At 35.9% G+C, this 22,984-nt stretch overlaps 1 protein-coding gene and 1 pseudogene across 1 annotated transcript in view; one reads left to right on the plus strand and one right to left on the minus strand.

Annotated features, from left to right (window-relative positions):
- The window catches only part of LOC129436703 (small ribosomal subunit protein uS7m-like), a 52,473-nt pseudogene that overhangs the window by 24,060 nt on the left and 5,429 nt on the right, over window positions 1-22,984 (plus strand).
- LOC141362765 (uncharacterized) overlaps window positions 1-22,984 on the minus strand; it is a 44,972-nt gene that overhangs the window by 18,717 nt on the left and 3,271 nt on the right. The window contains exons 2-9 of the mRNA XM_073864987.1: window positions 12,503-12,847; window positions 12,054-12,410; window positions 11,756-11,857; window positions 8,535-8,630; window positions 7,809-7,901; window positions 7,231-7,305; window positions 6,854-6,982; window positions 793-885 (exon numbers count right to left, since the gene is read on the minus strand). Coding sequence (XP_073721088.1) covers window positions 793-885; window positions 6,854-6,982; window positions 7,231-7,305; window positions 7,809-7,901; window positions 8,535-8,630; window positions 11,756-11,857; window positions 12,054-12,410; window positions 12,503-12,847 — 1,290 coding nt within the window. The remainder of the gene's footprint in view (window positions 1-792; window positions 886-6,853; window positions 6,983-7,230; window positions 7,306-7,808; window positions 7,902-8,534; window positions 8,631-11,755; window positions 11,858-12,053; window positions 12,411-12,502; window positions 12,848-22,984) is intronic.

Raw genomic sequence — 22,984 nt, forward strand, 5'->3', positions numbered from 1 at the left:
AACTACTGTGTGCTTCTTTCAAATTCATTGAAATGTCGTTCACTTGTAGTTTAGCAATTAAACTACATGTCTATTACAATTTCAAGAATGTTTACTCTGCACATCGCCTGAGATAATCCAAAGTTGCGTCGAGGGGAACCAAACTGGGAGAAAGCTTGCGTCTGACCTGCAGCTATCATTCTGGCTTGGTGGGATGTCAGCCAGCGAGTCCTCTGATTCTGACCTTGTTCTTTTACTACTCATAGTCTAAAACAAGGAGGGTATATTAAGTGTTCATTGAATTTTATTTTAACTGAGCAGCTATGGTTGCGCATTTCGCACACAAACACACACCTCTCCAGACCACGTTGACACTGACTGACAGCTGCAAAAGCGACACCGACGCCTGCGCTTTTAACTTGTAAACGCAAGTGTGTATGGGTAATGTAGTCTCTGCTCTCGGTGGCACTAATTAGGAAGCGTGAAGAGCGCTCTGAAAAGCAAAGATTAAATTAAACCTCTGATTTTTAAACAGATGTGCAAATGAGCGTTCCGGTACGCTAAAAGCATGTTCTGGGCGCATGGAGAGGTGGTGGTATGCTCAAGAGCTATATTTGGAAGTGGCGGTACTGAGTACCAGCGTGTTCCGGCCCACTTAAAGCACTGGTTATTAATTTATAGGAATATTAATAGTATGTTAATAAGGGAGTTTTTACACAAAATTATTTAATAATATTAATTGTTTTGGTTCATAATTGTTAATAAATTATACATACTGTACAGTCAAGAGATTTGTACTTAGGTGTCACTTACCCTTGATTTCAAATGCAAATGAGAATAATTGAATAGTTTGAACCAATGACAGGATAACAACCAAAATTGTAATTGATACTCTGAATCTCAAATCTGAAAAAAGAAAACAATAGTAAGTAACATATTGCAATGATACAAATATAGCTGCATGCAAGACAGTACCAAGATTGATCTAATTTATGCGAGAGGAAAAGCAATTTCTTGAATTCTTCCTTACAATGCACTGTAAAAAAATACAGCATGAAGTTAAAACAACTTGGTTTTGCAAGTCAATTCAGCCTACTATTTTAAAGGAACAGTATGTAAGAAATTTATATCCATTAATCATAAAATGGCCCTGATATGTCACTAGACATTAAGAAATCATTTTCATTTCAAATACTTATATCACTGACAACAGTGGTCTGGCCAGGATATTGTCATTTAAAAAATGGAGTTTCAGTCCTCAACTGATGTTTATGTTGTCATTTTGTGTATTGGCCACCAGTACCAGGTTTAGCCACAAGTTTTGTGATTGCAATACCAGTTTTGACCACAATCCTACATACTGTTCCTTTAAGATTTGACTTGTGATAAGTTGACATAACATAACAAATGAAGTTAAACAATAAGTTAAAGTAACATAAAATATATGTTGATTTGACAAAAATGCTGCATTTTTACAGTGTTTTCAATACTCTACCTGACTAATTCAGTGTAATTATTAAATTATCATAGTATGCTTTTCTCTACACTATATGCTGAGAGCTACTGTTAATAGTTTTCACTACTTTTTAGCATCCTTAGAGATATCTGACAGAATCATGTTTTAGCCAAGCTTTGATTTGAACTGTACAAGCAAAGGGAAGTAAAAGAGCTGGTAAACAGATGTAGGCTCTTCATCACATACATTGCAGAAAAAATAGTTGTGGTTGTGGAAGACATGGGGCCCTATCACACACTCAACGCAAAAACACCAGACGATGCTTAAAAATTGTTTGTGTTAGTTAACTTAAAGTGAATCAATAAAAACTCAGCACATCTAAAGAACCAGAGGTGCGTAGAAAATAGGGGTGGCACGGTTCATGAAAAAAATCTGAACCGTTCGGTTCGCTTGTCTCGGTTCGGAGCGCGTGTGCGTCGCACGGTTCGACAGTTCATGGCATGCGCAATGTAGCCTCGTGCACTGTATGTGACCTCAGATAGTGTGTTTCCTTTTTGCGCAAAAGAAGAGGTGACCGGTGTGGAGTTGCTGCAGGTAATGTTACGTGTAGAAATGGCAAGTGGGAGAGAAAAGGAAGTCTGCCCGGAGTTGGAGGATGCGCCAGAGTCGTATAAATCTGGTGTGGAAACATTTTTATTTCATGTTCACCTATGATGACAGCAGAAATAAAACAATAGATAGAACTGCAGACTATGGGTTGAATGTGTTCAAACAGCCAAATAAGACCGCCTTCTCTCCGCCCATTTATCTAATCTGAGGTACTGAACACACAATGTTTTACGTCTTCTGGCGCGAACACACAGTGTACAGCACTATTTTTAGCCTTTCATTGATAAAACTAAAGCAGCTGATTTCCGCGTAGTGACATTTTGCTAGCGTGTGAAAGTTGATGATGTTATTTCATCAATTGCGCTAAAATATCAGAGAAAGCTTTAACATATACAGGTACAAAACACTGTGCAGCATGTTTACTTACTGCACAAGCAGCGAACTCTGACATAATATTAGATCACGTCCATATAAACTCATCATTACTCCCGCTCGCGTTTAAATGACAACAGAGAGACTCGCCCACAGACCACCCCCTCAAAGTAATCACGACAGAAGCCGTCAAAAGTGAACAAAAGAGATGGATTTAAATATTAAAAGTGTAACTGTAAACGTCATGTGTCTCTCTCTCGTCCACTTGCGATACGATCGATGAAAACACATAATTACTCTCTGCAATATTTAGGCAGCCTCTCAGTGATAAATCTTAGAGCTGCACTGAAGTTGGCAGTGTGATAATTGCAAGTTATCTACGTGTGCTAAAAAGGCACATAAGTTAATGTAGATGGCAATACATTTCTGGAGTGTTAAAAATTTAAAAGAAAAAATAACAACAAGAACCGTACAGACCCGAAAACTGTGATATGACCGTGATATGAACCGAACCGAGGGTTTGTGAACCGTGCCACCCCTACTAGGAAAAGTAGTTGAACAACACTGTCGAATACTAATAAAAGTATGAGATCCCGCACACTACCAATACTTGCACAAGTATATGAAGAGTTTGGTTCCAAAACGCAATAAACGCCAATTTTGAAAAAAATGAGTTACTGCCAGAATCAGTATTATATCAGGTCAGTATTAAAAAGTAAATTCTTAATTATCCAATATCCGCCGTGTTATTATGTCATCTTTTCTCCCTTTTTTCCCAAAATGCAATAAACGCCACTCCCCCTTTTCTACAGAATTTAATAAATCCGCTCCACAGATTACAGCGCACCATTCACGCAATGTAAACAAACAATGGCGGGCCGTTGAGTACACAGAATCCTAGTTTTCCTCATCTACTTTGTACTTCGTGATCAACAAACAAACAAAAACAAAATAATACTTTAATAGCATTGATAAACCTGTGATGGTTTTATGTGACGGGAAAGAAACGTAAGCCATCAACATCTAATAACTTACGCAAGAGGCACTCGGAGACGGGAACTTATTGTTTGCCCGGGCCAACAGCATCAAGTTTCTGTCATGATAACACATATACTACAGGGGATTTTATGAAAAACTTTCCATAATTTTACTCAAAGTCAACGAGCAGGACCAAAACATTTTACAGCTGATCGCTATGAAAAACGCTAAGCGACGACGTCAAGTATGACCGCAACAATGACAGTGTTCTTAATATCACAAAGTAAGTGTTTTGATTAATGACATTAATGTTTATATTTTTAATTAGTGTGTACAACTAGTCAACTAAATGAATATATCATGGCAAAGATGAATGCACATTTATATAGGCGATTGATTCAATAGATTTATAGCATTTTGAATAAAAATTTGTTATGGATTTATTGCATTTTGTGGAAAAAATAATCAGTTTTTATAATAAATCTTTGAAAATCAAGTTATGGATTTTTTTATGTTTTTATAACCTAAAGATGCTATGTGAAAGTTTGTAACAGAAAATAGTGGTTTTCATCTTGTCACTTTCTTGGTATAGAAAACACGTTTTTACCGAAATTTGTCAAAATGGATTTATTGCGTTTTGGAACCAAACTCTTCATTTATTAATACATTTTTGGAAAAATAGGTCCACAAGTTTACAACGAATGCTAAAACACCTGTTGGAAAGCATCTTTTGCAGCGATTTTTGTGTGAGCATATCAGTGAACATCCCTGACCACTCGGTGAGTTTCACGTCTTTGTAAACGAAAGTTTAATGCATTTTATGAAGAATTTGTTTCAGTGCACCTATACAGCCACTGTAAAGATGGGAGGTGAAACAACAAACACCTGAAAATTCTCTGGGCAGCCGCATATGTCGAAATTTCAGTCAAAACCGTTCTATTTCATCATAAACAATCTGAAAACAGGGCTTTAAGTGTAAAATACCGAACATACCAACTGCTATTTTAATGTTAAATAATTAACCATGAGTGTCTCTATTTTCTTTTTTGTTATATGAGTTTGTTAAGTGAGTGTTCATTACCTGTGCAAAACAAATTTAATAAGGGATAAATAACTTGAACTAAATAATGTTAAAATTAAAAACCTCTTACACTCTGAGGCTATTTTGGGGATTTCCGCCTGGATTTGGCCTATTCAATTTCAAAAGTTTGGTATCATTTTACAGGAAACCCTTTGAAATTACATAAAAGTGAAGTCACGTGACTGTAGTGACGCTGTTCCTCCGACATGTTTGCTTTTTTTTTCAAATTTATAGCGTGTGTCTTCCCAGACTGTAAATGAAGCTCGGACGCACAAAACAAAGGAAAAATAAAAGAAGCTGGCTCGGAACAAATAACAGTAATCCGTGTCCTACGTCAGCTGCGTCACTAACTTTATGCGGCGCCGCAGTCGGATGACATCAAAGTACCGCGAGAGCTCTTCAAGAAATCTTACGGAGTAGTTTAATTTCGACTCGTTCTCGGGGTACTTTGACATCATCTGTCTCTCAGTTCTTGCAGCGCAGCATGAAGTCAAACACACACACAAAAAGTCACACAGAGATCGTTGTATTCGTTATATAATTGGCTACATGTTTTGTCTATCAATATTTTCCATGAAGTCATTGGCTGATGGAGGAACGAGCAAGCTATTAGGCTTGTTTGAGATGCAGCTTGCCTTGCCTGAAATTCAGACGAGAGCAGACGGCTGCAGTAAGGGGAGGAGTGAAAAAAGAGCTTTTAAGTCAGACACTTCACCAATCTCGCAGTCCAGTCGACTACAAACGTCAGCATAGGCAGAGATCACGTTCGCGTATTTTATCGCGGATTAAATAGATGCAACTTAAATACCAATAAATTCATTTACATAAAGATGTTTATAAGGAAAATCAACGAAGGTGAACTGTTCGTTACTGGAAAAGGTTACTTAGTAAATGTTGGGATGAATAAATCTAGTGGTAATACAAATTCGTTTCTGTTGTGTGAAATATAAACAGCTCACAGTACAAATACATCAACACCAATACAGAAGTTTACAGGAATTCATAAAAAATATAAATGTCATAGTAAAGAACAATTGAATAAATATAAAAACTACTACAGGAATTAGAGTTTTTAGAATTAACAAGTCATCAGCTGACATAACCTGGCCAATGAGCATTAAGCTGTGTCGTCAGCAAGTCTTTTCCCATCGTGCTTTTCGTCAACGCAGTCGGTGGAGAGCAACTGCGCTCGGCTGTAGAATCCGACGAGCCCGCCTCTCCATCGCGAGAGTTATTTTGCACACGTCAGCGTGACATCAGAGCAAGTCGGACGTAAGTCGGACACTTTTCTAACCGACATGCATCTTGCGCGGATCACCGGTGATCGATTCTGCGCAGAATTTGCTCATCTCAAACAAGCCTATTGGTAACATCTCTAAAGGACGTCACGTTTTCGACGGCGCTGTTTGGATTATCTATTATACTACCTCCCTATTTTAAATACAAACTTAGGCTGGTTCATGTGTGTACCGGAACGTAACCCCAGATTTCCCCCGACTGCGGAACAGCAGCGGAGTCAATCGGTTTCTATTCAAGTCAATGTGTGTATTTCCACTGACTGCGTTCCGAATCCGTCACAGCTCCGGCCATCCGCAGCCCTCCGGAACAAATACACAGAGCTTCTATTTTTGACTGATGCCGGACAGCTCCGCAGGACGGAGCCATGACTATATCGCGTGATCATACGTGAATTCGCGAGATCTCGTGTTGTGATCTGGGCTGGTCCAGCAACACGTCATAATTTAACGTCATAATGGGCCGAGACAGAAGTAGATATCGCGCGATCATCACGTGAATTTGCGAGACCTCGTTACTTGAGCACGCAGCCGCTCAGCAACAAATTCGGAACTGGTGGGTATTGGTGGACGGCGGAGCCGTAACGGAGCAGAGCCGATCTGCAGCTGCTCCGCAGTTGGTGGAAATCCATCGTAAATTACCGAAGTGTCATCTCATATACCCTTACATGTTACGATGTAAATAGTCCTCAGATTGTATATTATATTCTATTACCAGACGTTCATGCGAAATCTGATGTAAACAATAGACTATATATCTCTCCAGGCAGGGAAAAGTGTTAACTTTTCTTTCTCAAATTTCTCGGCATTCTCTTTCTTGAATGTGTTATATTCAGATGGCCACAACTTCTCCAAATCTTATCAGATTTCCATGTGTTACACATCGTTGGAAAGCTTAATAATAAATTGGAATAACTCAAAATGCCCCAGATCAGACTTGTGTCCCTACTTTCTGTGACTGGTCACAAATGTTTAAGATTTGAGAGAAGATTATCTGTCAAGATTCTCCTTATGTGTGTGCTGCAACCAGCTTTCATAATCTGCCAGGATTTTAAACTTGAAAAGTATTTTAGAGAGTCTTACCTAAGAAGATGATAATGAGACTCAGCAGTACCACTATTCCAAAATTTATTCCAAGAGATACATGAGGTCCAATGTCCGGGTGTATGTCTATGGCCTCATCAAACTCTTTCCAGGCATGTTCAAAGAAAACTGCATGAAGAATATAAAATTTAACAGGTAATGAAATGATCTAAGGCTGGGGTGATACACAAAATATTTATATCTTTAAATCCAAGATACAATAATAAAAAACTCTAAAAGGATGTCAACTTAATAAAGAATACTTTTTTATATAAAAATATTTTTCTTTTTCAAATTCTGGCAAAGTCATCAAAATAAGTAATATAGCATACAGCATCTAAATATCATAGTGATGACTTTATGTTGTGTAGATTTACCTGAATAAACAATGATTGTAAAAACAGATAATTCTCTTGGTATACTTGAAAACTTAATCCAAGTTGTATGGTTATCTGTAAACAGAAAGGGTTCAATACACCATATTAGTATTTTGTAAAGCACTGCCATAATATTAAATTGTTAGCACTGTCTAGTTGACTAAACTGTATTCTTCTTTATTACCTTCATTGGCTCAGCTAAGACTGCATGAAACTACTGTATATAAGTTGTTAACTACTACATAAAGGTGGACGGGCATGTTTCATTTAGTTAAGAAAATATAATGACAAATGATTTAATTCAAGACTCAATAAGGATTTCAGAAATACCCCAGGATTGCATTGCACATCAGAAAATTTAACCTCTTTTACTCCTGACCTTTCAAAGTGGCAAGTAATAATTTAGATAATTAAATAATTTTAAAAACAGTTATGTACACAACAGATCCAATATTTGTACCGAAACCCACATAGATTTTTACTAATTTTTAACAAAATTGGCAATAGAAAAGGAAAACTTATGGATCGCAGCTTTAATATGCAGTTACTTGTTTGCTTGAGAAAAAACTAAAACATACCTTGAAGATACTTTAAATATGGCACGGCCCAAAACAACATAAAGATCCTCAGAATATAAAGAGCACAGCAAGTGATGGTTTCATTCAGAAATCCTGAAATCAATTCAATGATGCATTATATAATATAATGTATGACATAACCTGTGTTGTTTTGACATGTTAAAGAATCCAGTCATAAAAGAAAACATGGACACAATACAACACCTACATTGCCTCACTCTTAATATTGTCATTTATATTATTACTAAGGGTACACCAATAAATCAGCCGGTTATGCTTGCTATGCTTCTCAATGAAATACGGTGAAATGCCGCTACATCCAAAAGCCAGAGGGCGCTATCGTGCAGAAACTCAATATGCACCGTAGGCGAAGAACCATAGACGCGCAACTATAACACGCAGTTCCAGGAAATGGCTAAAGCATATATTTATATTGTTGTTCTTTAAACCTTTTTTTTAGGTATTTTCTTGATAATAAAGAATATGTATAATGAATATGTTTGACGAGTGTTGCTTTTTCAAATGCATGTTATAAACAAATCAAAGTAACAGTAATTTCAGATCGATAAGGACTTACTGATCAAAAGCCGTAATACATGAAATAGCTGTGAATAATATTGGCTGTGCGATTCAGAATACTTATCGGCCACGTATTATTAGTGTAAATCGGCATTTATCTGTGCACCCCTACAAAAACAATTGAAACGCCTAAACTATAATACTTACCTTCAATAACACCCCAGATGAAGAAGGCAAAGAAAACGCAGATGTTTGGGAAAATGACAAGAGAAACATGAAGATACCACACGATTCTGCTGGTGTCTGCAGGGAAGATGCAACATAAACATTTAATGTTAACATTCATTCCCATTTTTAAGACTTTATAGCAAACATGCATTGTGCAGTCAAAACAGTGATGGGAAACACATATGAAATCTGAGGCTTTGTTTGGTCAAAAACCTGCTGTTTTATCTGAGTAAGGACAAGCTCAAACTATAAAACTTTTGGCTGAACTTTGCTGTAGATTTCCTAGGTACGTAAGAAAACCCCTTAGACAGCAATAAAATTGATGCTTGTTGTGGTGTACAAACTATCAGCTATAACATTCCTACATATATTTAAGTAAGTTATTGCTTTATGTAGTCTTTTATCCAAGTCATTTAAAATAATGCCGGTAGAATTCATTTACTATGATATCATTATATTATATATGTAAAAACAACACCGGTGGCGGCTTGTGACTTAATTTCCAATGAGGCACGAATGCTAAACTCATCAAAACAGTGTTGTGTCAAAATATGTGTTCTGTGCGTCATTTGAATCTATGTGCATTGCACGTCATGTCAAAATACGTGCCTGCTACAGATGCTTCATAAGGGTTTATGATTAAAGAGATGCTCTCATGTAATCAGAGTTTAGTTTTAAGTAAATAGGTGTGTTCGAGTTCATGCGGCGCTGCACAGACCAATCGGCAAGGTTTGCCACTTGCAATCGAGAGAGGAGTTGAAGACAGTGCCGTCAAGTCGGACACCTGGGGCACGTTCAAGTTCAACACGGTGTGCAACGTTTTGCTACGGTTTCTGGGTTGAACGGCATGTTTCCTGTAAACGGTGTGCACCGATGTGCAACAGGGTTTGAGATAAGTTTTCTCTTGTTTGGTGGGTGTGTCAGAACTACAGTCCAATCAGTAGCAAGATGTAAATAAACCACGCAGTACTAAAGAGACAGCTTACACAATGGGTTCAAGTTGGAATGATCTCTGTCATTCTGGATGGCAAGTGCAGTTACTGTTACATTGAGTGTATTTACATTATTAAACACAGATTTCATTAGGCTGCAGAAACATTTTAAAAAGAACACAAAGCATGGCCTCTCAGCTACTGTAGCAGCCTGTAGTCTCCTTTTTTTATTGTGAATAAAGTCAATTAAATTATTGAATTAGATTATTAAATATATCAGTTGCTATTAATGTATGCCCAAAAATAACGGGAAACAAGCTTAGATTATTAAAATACCAATAGAGTTTCAAATTTCACTTATTTTAATTTTATTACATGACACAATATAACATATTCAGGTATATTAACAAGTTTAGAATGAATTTATAATGTTTATTAGTGGAACTAAAGGTTAGATTAAATATGAGACGCATGTGATCGTTGTCATCAGTGAGGTGACCAATCATGAAGAGCTGTGATGTCATCAGGACTCCGTGCAGCCTCTCTGGAAAGGCTGCGCCGGATGAGCCAGTCGGCAGCTCTCAAAACACTCAAGTAGTGTAGCCTACTTTGATACCATACGGCAGTCACGATCCAGCACAAGTCAGACAAAATTTGTAACCGGCATGCACTGCTTCAAGTCATCCGCCAATTGGTCTGCGCAGCGCTGCATGAAGTTAAACACACCTAATGTGTTGCGAGACGTAAGCGTCTCTGTTCGATCGCAGGACTGAAAAAGGTTCTTCTCTGTGTAAGGTGAAATGTTTAATTAGCTTTTCTTTATGGGGTGTCTGTTAGAACACACTGAATTCCATTAGTTTCATGCAATAGAGTTTAATTTGACACTCTTTAGTATTCCACAACACAGCAGTGCACAGGTTACAAGTGTGTATAAAGGTGTTTTATGTGTGGTCTACAAAGGAAAGAAATAAAGATATATATTAACAAATGTTTCTTGAGTATTGTTGCACATTATTTTCACAGCAGTTGTAAATCTCTAAATGAGAATAATTTACAGAAATACAGGCAATATCATTATTACTCACTACCACCTGTTGGTCAGAAACGGCAAAACACTGAAACCGAAACTTATTTCTGAGGTAAATTAAACGAACTAAATATAAATCAGAAATATTGCTTAAATAAAGAACACATATATACATACAAATCAATCGATGCTTACCAGAGATATACAATAATAGCAAGTAATACTGAACATAATTGGCACATTTACATATTCTCAAAAGCCCGCGACAAACGGCTTAAATAACGACAAATACTTATATCTTAGATGCAGAATAACATTGTATAAATATTTTACAAACTCCTTATCTACTGAATAGACAGACAACTTACATTTGCCTATTCACGCACACTTTGCACACATACAGTCCCGCTCGCATCTGCTGCTGAATCAGTCACCCTGACGACCACTAATGGAAAAGAGCGCATGCGCACAGAACGCAGCCTTTCTAACAGTCTCTTATCATGAGCCCTTTACACATGTATGCAGCAGGCACATATTTTGACATGACACGTGATGCACATAGGCTCCCATGACGCACTGAACACATATTTTGACATGGCAAGCCACACACACTACACACAACCCCCCAAAAAATCCACTTCGGAAAACAATGCACCGGCCGTCACTAAAAAAATCCCCAAACATATTAAAAACCTAAAAAAAATATTGGAAAACTTTACTGAAACACCACAATAAAATAATCAAACCCTACAATGCAAATACCAATTAATTTGCCATCCTCAATCAAAACACATTTAGCAGGGCCATGCACTTTATGGGCCGGTGACCCTAAACAAAAAGGCACTTTCTAAACCAATCAAGCAGATTTTAAACATCAACACCTAAACCTTTGTAAATGATGAAGTCCAGAATCAACTTTATTGCACAGCTCCCTAGAGTTTACACATCTTCGTAGGCAATATGTAATAGGGATGATCACTTTGATTGGATTTCACCCATGATCTAGATCTCTAAATCACATTGTAGTGACAGTGGAGTGACTATTTTAGAAAATGTACACATCTAGTTTTTCATGCTATTCCAAAGATTGGTAGGTAATATGGGTGATGGGTGTTAGATGTTTGCAATCAAAGAAATGTGGCAGACAGGAAAGAACTAAAGTCATATTTAAGATATTACACTGTCAGATTTGTGTTTTCAGTTCATTTGCATTTCTAAATCACAACAAGGCATAGGCCTACCTGTGATGTTTAATTTGTGGTAGATGAGAGAGCAGAACACAAGAGCAGATACACATGCAGTAATACAGAGAATCAACACCAATACGTGTAACCCAGAGAAACCTGTAACACACACACACACACACACACAAGTTACATGATGTACATCTTGACTGAATTAATATGTTTAATCATTGATTCTTATAGAAGACCAGTATCCAATATTGACATGGTCATTAATTACTTCATTGGATTGGGTTTTAAAACCCTTCATTCCTTCACCAAATATTTTTCTGTCGTTTTTTTTTTTTTGGCTTACCCAGTTGTTCCAGTATTACAGTTGTGTTGGCTGAAAGTTCTCCAGTAAACACTTGACAGATGTAAACTCCTTTATCTTCAGTTCTGACTCTCTTCAGTCTGAGAGAGAAGTTTCCTCTGTGGATTTCATCAGTGAAGAACTCAACTCTGTCTCTGTATTGTTCATCTGATGATTCTGATTGAGTTTCATTATTTTGATAGAGAAGAACCGTGATGGGTTCACCTTTATTTGTTTTCCTCCATGAAACCTCTTCAATCTCTTCAGGTTTGATGTGAGAGTCCACAGAGCAGTTCATAGTGATGTCATCACCCACAGATGCAGAAATTGACTTATTTGATCCTGAAACTATTAAACGCTCTGAAAGGATTTACAGAATAGAATAGATTCACTAACATAAAATGTAATTTTTTTGTTAAGTTTTCCCCTGAATTTATGTGATTTTTACTCACCAACATGTTTAATTTCCACCACAGTTTCTCCAGACTCTTTTCCAGAGTAAACTTTACATGTGTATTGTCCCTCATCTTCAGCTGTCAGATTGTTCAACAGGAGGGAGAAGTTTCCATGTTTAATGTCTTCAGTGAAGAAATGAGCTCTATCATGATAATCCTGATGTTGAGCCTCTGGTCTGATATCTTCATCTTGATACAGATGAATGAGAGTCTGTGAGTCTGATCTTCTCCATTCCACCTCCAGATCCTCCAGTGGTAAGGGTGAACCAACAGAACAGGGAAGAACCACTGAACCTCCCAGAGGAACAACCAGAGGACCTGAGGGTTCGTTTACTGTAAAGCCTAAAGTGGGTGAAAATGTGGAACAAACAAAAAGCATAAATAACACCAGGTTATTGTACAAATGTAAAACCCCAAATCAGAAAAATTTGGGTAACTGTAAAAATTGTGAGTAAAAAGGGAATGCAGGGGCGTCATGCACCAATTTTTTTAAGGTTTTTTTTTAACAATTTAAGCACCCCAGCCTTCATGCAAAAACCTCCACAATAAAAGTGTTGACTAACTTTTATATCAAATACTATTCAATCGGAATACTTACATATTGGCATCATATTTACCTCTGAAACGGCATGTTTTGTTTGTTTATTTACGCTTTGTTTAATGACTTGTTTAACTGTGTTGTTGTGCACAACAACTGCATATCCTATAAAATTAATGTAATTTTAAATCCATAAAGTATATAAACAACGAAAATGACACAAGCTATAGCCACGTGATTGAGTTTAATGTTCATAATGATTAAAGAAATTTGTTTGGATAAAATTATTAGAGGAAAGGATTTTTGCATAAAATTTACCTCATATGTGAGCATGTGTGATTCCGCGCCGGCATGAACTCTGGCGAACTTTGGCGTTGTACCAAGAAGATGAATCTAGAAATCTCTACTAATATAACGTTGAAACGGTCACATTTTAAACCATACATTTTCTACACATAGGAGGTTAACTGCACATTACCGTAGTGGGGTTTGGAAATGCTGTGAGCGTTTCTTACACGTTCTAATTCCTCGGATAGCAAAATGCAGCAGCAACAGCAAAGAGCCGTTAGCGCTCAGATGCTGATAACGTCTGTGACTGCGCTGGCTGCAGCGCCTGCCGCCAGAATAAAGAAATGTAACACGATCAAAACACTATAAAAATGGCAAAAATCTCTGAAAAGTGACAAGGATGCAGCACAGAATTAATAATATTTCGCATATTAAACAGATTAAAAGACAAGTAACAGATTAATGGATGCTTCTTTGATTTTAAGGTTGCATGCAAAATCCATTGGGCCCAAAAATCAGTTTGTATGGGCATGACGCCTCTGAGGGAATGTAATAAGTTACAAATCTCATAAATGTATATTTTATTTACAATAGAATATAGATAACATATCAAATGTCAAAAGTGAGACATTTTGAAATGTCATGCCAAATATTGGCTCATTTTGGATTTCATGAGAGCTACACATTCCAAAATAAGTTGGGGCAGGTAGCAATAAGAGGCCGGAAAAGTTAGATGTATAAATTAGGATCACAGTACCCTAACGTTCGTTTTGGGATTGTTATTTTTAGGTTTTGTTTTTTGGAACCATAAAATAACGTTCCCATAACGTTGCAGGGTGGAGATTATTTTTAAAGAATTTAAAATAGCTTATACAAAACGTTCTTTAATGGTTCTTTTTTGTTTGTTTGTTTTTTGGAACCATAAAATAACGTCCCATAACGTTGCAGGGTGGTGGTTATTTTTAAATAACCTTAAATAACTTATACAGAGCGTTCTCTAATGGTTATTTTTGTTTGTTTGTTTTTGGAATCATAAAATAACGTTCCCATAACGTTGCAGGGTGGTTATTTTTAAATAACCTAAAAATAACTTATACAGAATGTTCTCTTATGTTTTTTTGATGAAGTGAAAGCATAATTAACCCCCATTATTTCTTAAAGGAACAGTATGTAGGATTGTGGCCAAAACTGGTACTGCAATCACAAAACTTGAGGCTAAAACTGGTACTGCAATCACACAGCTCGTGGCCAATATACCAAACGACAACATAAACATCAGTTGAGGGCTGCAACTCCACTTTTTAAATGACAATATCCTGGCCGGACCACTGTTGTCAGTGATATAAGTATTTGAAATGAAAATGATTTCTTAATGTCTAGTGACATTTCAGGGCCATTTAATGATTAATTTATATAAATTTCTTACATACTGTTCCTTTAAGTGTGCACGTCTGGTATGCGCGTGCTGCTCTGCACACGCTTACCCTGTGCTCTTCAAGTACCTGCTTTTTGTTGTGCTCAGCAAAAAGCAGGAATTCACATAATATAAAAAATAACGGTCTTTTCATTTTTACCTCAGAGACTTACGACTTAAGACCTTTTAACCTAAAGTAAATGAAATGTTTATTTATTTGTCAATAGGTTTTACCTCAGTCTAACATTTATTCTAGTGATTTCTATTTTCTTTCTTTATTTAGCAACTTATATGTGAGAACTAATATTTAGTGATTCCCGTCTATATGAAGAGATGATGTTATTGATTGTTGTAACTTAATAATGGAGAGGCGGCTAACTGCTGTGGTAAGATCTGTTAACCTAAAGTAAATTAAATGTTACTTAATTTTCAATAAATATCTGCTATAAGTCTTCTTTATTGTGTTGAAGTAATTAGTTATTTATTAATTTGATAAACTACAATGTTATATTGCAAGCCGTTTTAAAAATGTTTCATTTACATTTACTAGTATCTATTTTTTAGTTGCTAGTTCTTATTTTTTTTAGTTACTAGTATCTATTCGATCAGATTCTAGTTCTTAATCATTAGATACTAGTACCTAAACATTAGATACTAGTGCTTGTTTATTAGATACTAGTGCTTATTTGATAGATACTACTAGTACTTATTCCAATAGTGGCTAAGATTAAATTATACTTTACTAGTTAAGAAAAATATATAACTAGTACTTATTCTGAACTTTTTTGATCAAAGATATGCTGAACTTTATAGATACTATTTAAGTATGCAAATAATATGTTGAATAATAATGAAGCAACATTATGTAAGCTTTAAACATTGTCATGTAGAAGTGTCCAGTAGGAGTCACTCTTGGGTAACAATTCACAGAATATAGGTAGGAACCTTTCTTTAGGTAACAGGTGTTGCAGCAGGGAAGCAGCACACAGTTTGTTGACTGCTACACAAGGATGAGCTATGCTGGGGCGTGCCAAGATGGCTACCTGACCAGACGTGTTTGTTTGAGCTCTTGCACCAACTGTGTTAAGATAGTGCAAAAAGCTTTCTAGTTATTTGTGCGCTCTATTTATACTTTATTACAGTTCTGTCTTTAAGTTTTCCACAGTTCTGTGTTAAAATGGGGCGTAAACGTGGTCATTCGAACCCCTCTTCGGTTGTTACTAGCGTTAAATCGGCTGATGATAGCACGTGCTCTTTAGCCAGCGGTGGACATGATTACGTTGTCACTTGCCCGTCTGAGGAAGATCTGTTTGACTTAGCTGAAGAGGAGTTTCCTCCACTGCCTAACACCCCATGTAAGTCGCCGCTTATAAAGAAAAGAGCAAGTGACGACGGTCGAGCTGATGTCTCGTCACAACTGTTAGCCATAACGCAGTTGATCAACAGCCGATCTGATGGCATTGAGAGAAAGATTGCTGACATGTCCGCTGAGTTGAAAGCTGTTGTTGATAAGGTTACACATCTTGAGCGACGTGTAGATGATGTCGAACGGCCCGTAGCGCAGATGCAACGAAGGATGGATGACATGGAAACGTATATGAGAAGGCGTAATCTGAAGATTGGCGGCATTCCAGAATCGGTGCGCGAAGACATCCGCCTTGAAGTGGTCAAAATCTGCCAAAAAGTTCTTCCTAGCGCAAAGGACAAGCTCGCTGAAGTTATTGACGTGGTTCATCGTCTCGGGAAGATCCAACAAGGTGCGACTGAGAGACCCAGGGCGACCATTATGCAGTTTTCTGTCCGCTCGTACAGAGACGCTGTCTGGAAAGCCGCGAAGAATTCGTCATTTCTGAAAGAGAATGGTCTGCGTTTCATGGAGGATTTTTCGGCTGGAGATCGGGAAAGAAGAAGGAAGCTGTGGCCAGAGGTCCAGAAGGCTCGGGCAGAGGGGAAGACTGCGTACTTCGTCGGTGGCAGAGCTTTCATTCAAGGGCAGGGCGAAATTACTCTTCCTACCTGAGACGGTTTCATCTTAATACCTGATGCTGCTAATTTTGTTATCAATGTCATCGTGTCAGGCATGCTTATACAGTGACACGGATTTTGACAGGTACTTTTCGAGGATGGCTCATGGTTCGTTTGTAAGCTTTTTTGCACATTTTTTAGGTATACTATGGTGCTAATGTTATCTGACCTCTTTCAGCGTCTTTCGATTCTGTGACCTATTTTCAATAATTGATTGTTTTCCTAGTTCTGTCTTTAAACAGGTTAATAGTGTTTTTGTTCTTTAAATGTCTTTTTCTGTTTTGACTTTAAATGCCAGGGGTTTAAGAGAGGCTGTTAAGCGCAAGGCCTTATTTTTGTTTACCAGACAGTTTGGTTCTGACTTTGTATTTTTTCAAGAGTCACATTCTAAAGATACTGATATAGCTTTTTGGAAATCTCAGTGGGGTAGTGAGATTTGGTTCTCTCACGGTTCGGAGCATTCAGCAGGAGTTTCTTGTTTAAAAAATAATTTTGCAGGGGATGTTTTACATACATACTGTGATGAGCATGGGCACTTTATTTTGTTAGTTTTAAAGTGTTATAATGTCAATCTTATTATTGTTAATTATTATGGGTATAATTCTAGACCTGAGAATGATCAGTTACTATTTGTTATGGAAGATAAAGTTGCTTATTGGCAGTCAAAATTTCCAAACGCCTACTTACTGATTGGTGGTGACTTTAATGTTGTTTTAAATGAGTCCCTTGATAGGTGGCCTCCAGGTCGACCAACAAATTCAAACTCAGCTTTGAAAGCATTTATGAATAGGTTTGATCTTATAGATATATGGAGGGTCAAGAACATAAATGATAGAGTGTATACATGGAGCAATAAAAATTCATCTAGACTTTCCCGAATTGATTTTTGGTTGATATCCAAAAGTCTCGACAAGGACAATATTTGTGTGGATATCTCGTCAACTCCACTAACAGATCATAAGGCTGTTTGTATTAAAATTTTGCTTTCTTCTGAAGCTAGTTCTTATAGGGGATCTTCTTATTGGAAGATGAATAGCTCATTACTTAGCCATAATGAGGTTAAGTCAGAACTGGAAAGAATCATTGGGTATTATTGGAGTAAAGCTAAAAAAGAAAATTCATTTGGTACCAATTGGGAACTGTTAAAGTTTGAAATTGGAAAGTATTTAAGAAAATATAGTTCTAATTTGGCTAAAACCAAACGGATTAAAGAATTGGAAGTTGTTAGTGAAATCTCGTCTATTACCCAGATTTTACCTGAAAATTTGTCAGATAGTCAAAGAGCATATTTAGTTGATTTGCAAATTAAGCTAGATGATTTGTATAGATTAAGAGCAGAAGGTGCTTTCATTAGGTCAAGGCAGAGGTGGCTAGAATTTGGAGAACAGATGTCATCTTATTTTTTCAAACTTGAGAAAACCAGGGCTAAATACAACTCTATTTATCAACTAAATATTGAGGGGTCTATCTCAGAAAATCCTAAAGAAATTTCTCATTATTGTTACAAATTTTACTCAAAACTCTATAGTTCTAAATTTAATGTAGCTGATTTAGATATTTTTTGTGAGCACCTTGGTTCTGTTAATTCAATCAATCAGGATGAAAAAGTTTTTTGTGATTCGCCAATTACTGTGGATGAGGTTAAGGAAGCAATTTCTCAACTGAAATGCAACAAGTCACCTGGTAATGACGGTATAACGGCTGAATTTTACAAATCTTATTCTGAAATAATTTCCCCGTTCCTCCTTGAGGTGTATGTTGAAAGTCTAAACCGATCTGAGCTTACAGCAAGTATGAAACAGGGTGTCATCTGCTTAATACCTAAGCCTAAAAAGGACACACTTTTCTTGGATAACTGGAGGCCCATCAGCCTTCTTAATAATGATTATAAAGTGTTTGCCCTTGTTTTCTCAAGTCGTTTCAAGTTGATTTTAAACTCGGTTATTGACGAAAATCAATCAGGTTTTATGAAAGGCCGCCATATTTTCAATAATATTAGGCTTGTCTTCGACCTGATTGATTACTCTGACCTTATAGATGATGACAGTTTAATTCTCTTTCTGGACTTTTTCAAGGCCTTTGACACAATTGAGCATCCTTTCATTTTTTTCTGTTTAGAGCGTTTTGGTTTCGGGCCCTATTTTTGTAATGCCATGGAAACTTTGTATGCAGGAGGAAATAGCTCCGTAAAGTTAGCGCATGGCACAACACGGAGATTCCTTCTGGAAAGGGGAATCCGACAGGGCTGTCCAGTCTCTGTATATCTTTTTCTTATTGTAGCACAGGCCTTCTGTCATTTCATTAAGGATGCTAAACTAGAAGGGATTCATATTGCCGGTAGAAATATTTTGATTAGTCAGCTTGCAGATGACACAGCTTTATTTTTAAAAAACTCCAGCCAGATTCATCAAGCTATTAAAAGTATTCAGCTCTTTTCAAATGCCTCAGGTCTGTGCCTCAATATTAAAAAGTGTGAAATATTAGCCTTGAAAAGCTCCTCCCTTGTGCCTATAGATGGTATCCCTGTTAAAGAAACTGTTAATTATTTGGGAGTTGTTGTCTCGAAAAATGAACAAGATAGAGTTTCTCTTAACTTCAGTCCTGTTCTTGAAAGGATAAAAAGTAAATTTAATCTCTGGTTATTAAGGGACTTGTCCCTTAGAGGTAGAGTCCTTCTGTCAAAAGCTGAGGGAATCTCTAGGTTGACCTATATTGCTTCATCTATACATTTAGACAATAAAACTATCAAAACTATTGATCAGATTTTATTGAATTTTTTATGGAAGAATCGTGTACACTATATTCGTAAATCTGTTGTTTTAAATTCACTTAACAGTGGTGGCTTAGATTTTCTAGATTTCTCTACTTTAAATAATACTTTCAAAATTAATTGGCTGAAATTTTGTCTGAAAAAACCTACTATGTGGAATTTCATTCCTAATTTTGTTTTTGACCAACTTGGGGGCCTTTCTTTTTTATTAATGTGTGATTATAAAATTGAAAAACTGCCAGTGAAACTTTCTACCTTTCATGCTCAAGCTTTATTAGCTTGGAAACTAATCTACAAGCACAACTTCTCTCCACAACGTTGTTTTATTTGGAATAACCGGTGTATATTGTATAAACACAAAAGTATTTTTATAAAAAGCTGGTTTGAAAAGAATATTATTTTAGTTTGTCATTTGTTTAATGCTCAAGGATTTCTTATGACGTATGATGAGTTCCTTTTGCACTTTAATTTTCCTGTAACCCCTAGGGAGTTTGCTCTTGTATTTTCTGCAATTAATTCAGGAATAATCTCCTTATGTAGAGGTGTGCTGTCATCAGTTAATATGCCCACAATTAATCCAATGGACACAGTATGTGGTAAAATTTGTTTTTTGCAGACCAAAAGCAATAACAAGTCTATTCGAGCACTATTTTTAAAGGACATTGTTACTAAATCTTGCTCTACTGCCTATTGGGCTAAGTTTGTTAATGACCTTGATTGGAAAAGTGTTTGGTTATTACCTCATAAATTCTTTGTTACAAACAAGGTAAAAGAAATCTCTTTCAAGTTAATACACAAATTTTACCCTATCAAGCATTTTCTAAGTAAGTTTAGGAAGGACATTGATGTAAGGTGTTCTTTTTGCTCTGTACACTTGGAAACGGTACCCCATATTTTTTGGCACTGTAGTCATGTGAAAAAGTTATGGCATGAGATGTCGTTGTTTATTAAGGAAAAGGTACTTTTTAATTTTGTTTTGCTTTTTGAAAATGTAGTTTTTGGTTATTTAAAATATGAAAACTGTGTGACAAAGGAGGCTTTTGTAATCAATCTATTAATATTATTGGTCAAATTTCATATTCATAAATGTAAGTTTTCTAACAAAAAGCCACTTTTTTCTGTATTCCTTAAAGAATTTAAAAATTATTTTTCCACAATTCATTCTTGTACTAATAGAAAAGCTATAAAGACTGTTCATTTATGTACTGTCTTTAGAATCTTTGAATAATGGTCTTGTATTTTATTTTATTTTTTATTTATTTTTTGTGTGTGTATGTTTTATTTGCTCCCCTGGCTCTAAAGTTGTGTACTATATCATTTTGTTGTTGTTTAAAGCAATAAAAAAAAAAAAAAAAAAAAAAAAAACAACTACCAAAAAAAAAAAAAAAAAAAAAAAAAAAAAAGATAAGCTATGCCAATAAGCAAGTGAGAAATATGCAGCTATGTATTGGTAAATGATTTGAATTGTGGATTTTTTGACTGTTTAGATTCTTGCTTCTTTGAAATGAAGACCAATTAAATAAAATCCACAAATTGGCAATTTACTTGTGAGTGGACATTTTAGTTAATAACAAGCCAAGTGTGTGCATACTTTAAAGAGCACTGTCTAGTATCTCTCAGCTGCTTTAAGTAATAGGCAAGGGATGCAAACGTGTCACATTTCAGCAAAATCCACTGTTGTGGATCCAAAATAGGCAATTCTTGTGATTTGTCTAGTCCTAGAGTTTTCTAAAATGGAGATGAGGGGGGTCTGCAACAGGGTTGCAGTGAATAATATCATGAAAATCATGTCCAGCTGTTACAATGTCAATTCACTAACCAGTTTGGTGGGTTATGTTTTACAATTTATAGTCACATTTTCCTGCAGTCTGTGTACATTGAGCTCACACAACCTGCTGCCTTACAATATTTATAAATACTGTATTAGAGCTGGGACTGTAAGCCAGACCCTGTATTATTTGTTTATGTGTACAGAATAATATGACAAAGAAACTATATGTGTGTATATAAGGCTATAATAAGGTTAATATGTCAGAGGCAGAGAGAGATACCAGTCAGACATTATAGTGTAAGCATATAAACATGTGTGGCAATGCAACTTCTTTCCATTAGGGGTGGACCGGTGGAGCATTAAAGAAAATGCATCCTGGTTAAAAATTATGCAAGAGGTTTTTTTACGCCACCTCGATAACAACAAACAAGACTTGATACAGTAGGTTTGTCTACCTTGAATCTCCTGACCTGCCAATAATCAATCCAAATGTCATTACATGAGATTAATTCAACTCTCTACCATGATGAAGGATTATTTTACATAATATTGTTCACCCAAAGCAATAAATATTAAACAAAGTCTTTATTTGCGTCTTTATGCTAACCGATTAGCCAGATATGCTAACATATACAAAGCCAGTTACTAAACCATCAATATCACTTTAAATAGCATAATACATTGTATTACCATGTAAACTCTGATTAACAGATTGGGTGGTTGAGGGGTACTCTACTCATGTTTATGTAATGATCTGTTTGAATCAAGATATCTCCAAACAGCTTCTTACTAGTTCCTTTTGAGGTTGAAGATATCTCCAAATAAATAAGTAGTAGTTATTCTGTTTTTATATCAACTAATCATTTCTAATAGTATCTATTCCAACAGTGACAAGTAGCTTTTTAAATATTACTAGTAACTAATCATCAGATACTAGTAAGTATTATTAAACACTGGTACTTAATCATTAGATACTAGTACCTATTTATAGACACTAGTAGTTATTTATCAAGTACTAGTACTTATATATTAGACACTAGTATCTTTTACAATAGTTACTAGTAACATTTTTAATCTTACTAGTCACAATTGTTTTTTTACCTATGGCAAGCTGTTTCGACATTGTTTCATTTACATTTACTAGTATCTATTTTTTAGCTACTAGTTCATATTTTTTAGTTACTAGTATCTATTCGATTAGATAATAGTTCTTAATCATTAGATACTAGTACCTTAACATTAGAGTGCTTGTTTATTAGATACTAGTGCTTATTCATTAGATACTAGTACTTATTCGATAGATACTAGTACTTATTTATTAAATACTAGTAACAAAAAATTAGATACTAGTGCTTATTTATTAGATACTAATACTTATTCATTAGATAGAAGTACTTATTCATTAGATACTAGTACTTATTAAATAGATACTAGTGCTTAGTCATTAGATACTAGTACTTATTGGAATAGTGACTAGTAATTATTCCATTGTTACTAGTAACAAATTTCAAAATGTCCCCATTGATTTCTATGAAGATCGGTCATTCAGATATCAACTATTAGTGCTCCGGCCCTCCAGGGTAAGATTTGAATAGCCATGTACTAGTTCTTATTTATTAGATACTGGTACTTATTAATTAGCTACTAGTACTTATTCAATAAATTCATTAGAC

This window comes from Misgurnus anguillicaudatus, unplaced genomic scaffold (assembly GCF_027580225.2).
Source record: "Misgurnus anguillicaudatus unplaced genomic scaffold, ASM2758022v2 HiC_scaffold_29, whole genome shotgun sequence".
NCBI lineage: Eukaryota > Metazoa > Chordata > Actinopteri > Cypriniformes > Cobitidae > Misgurnus > Misgurnus anguillicaudatus.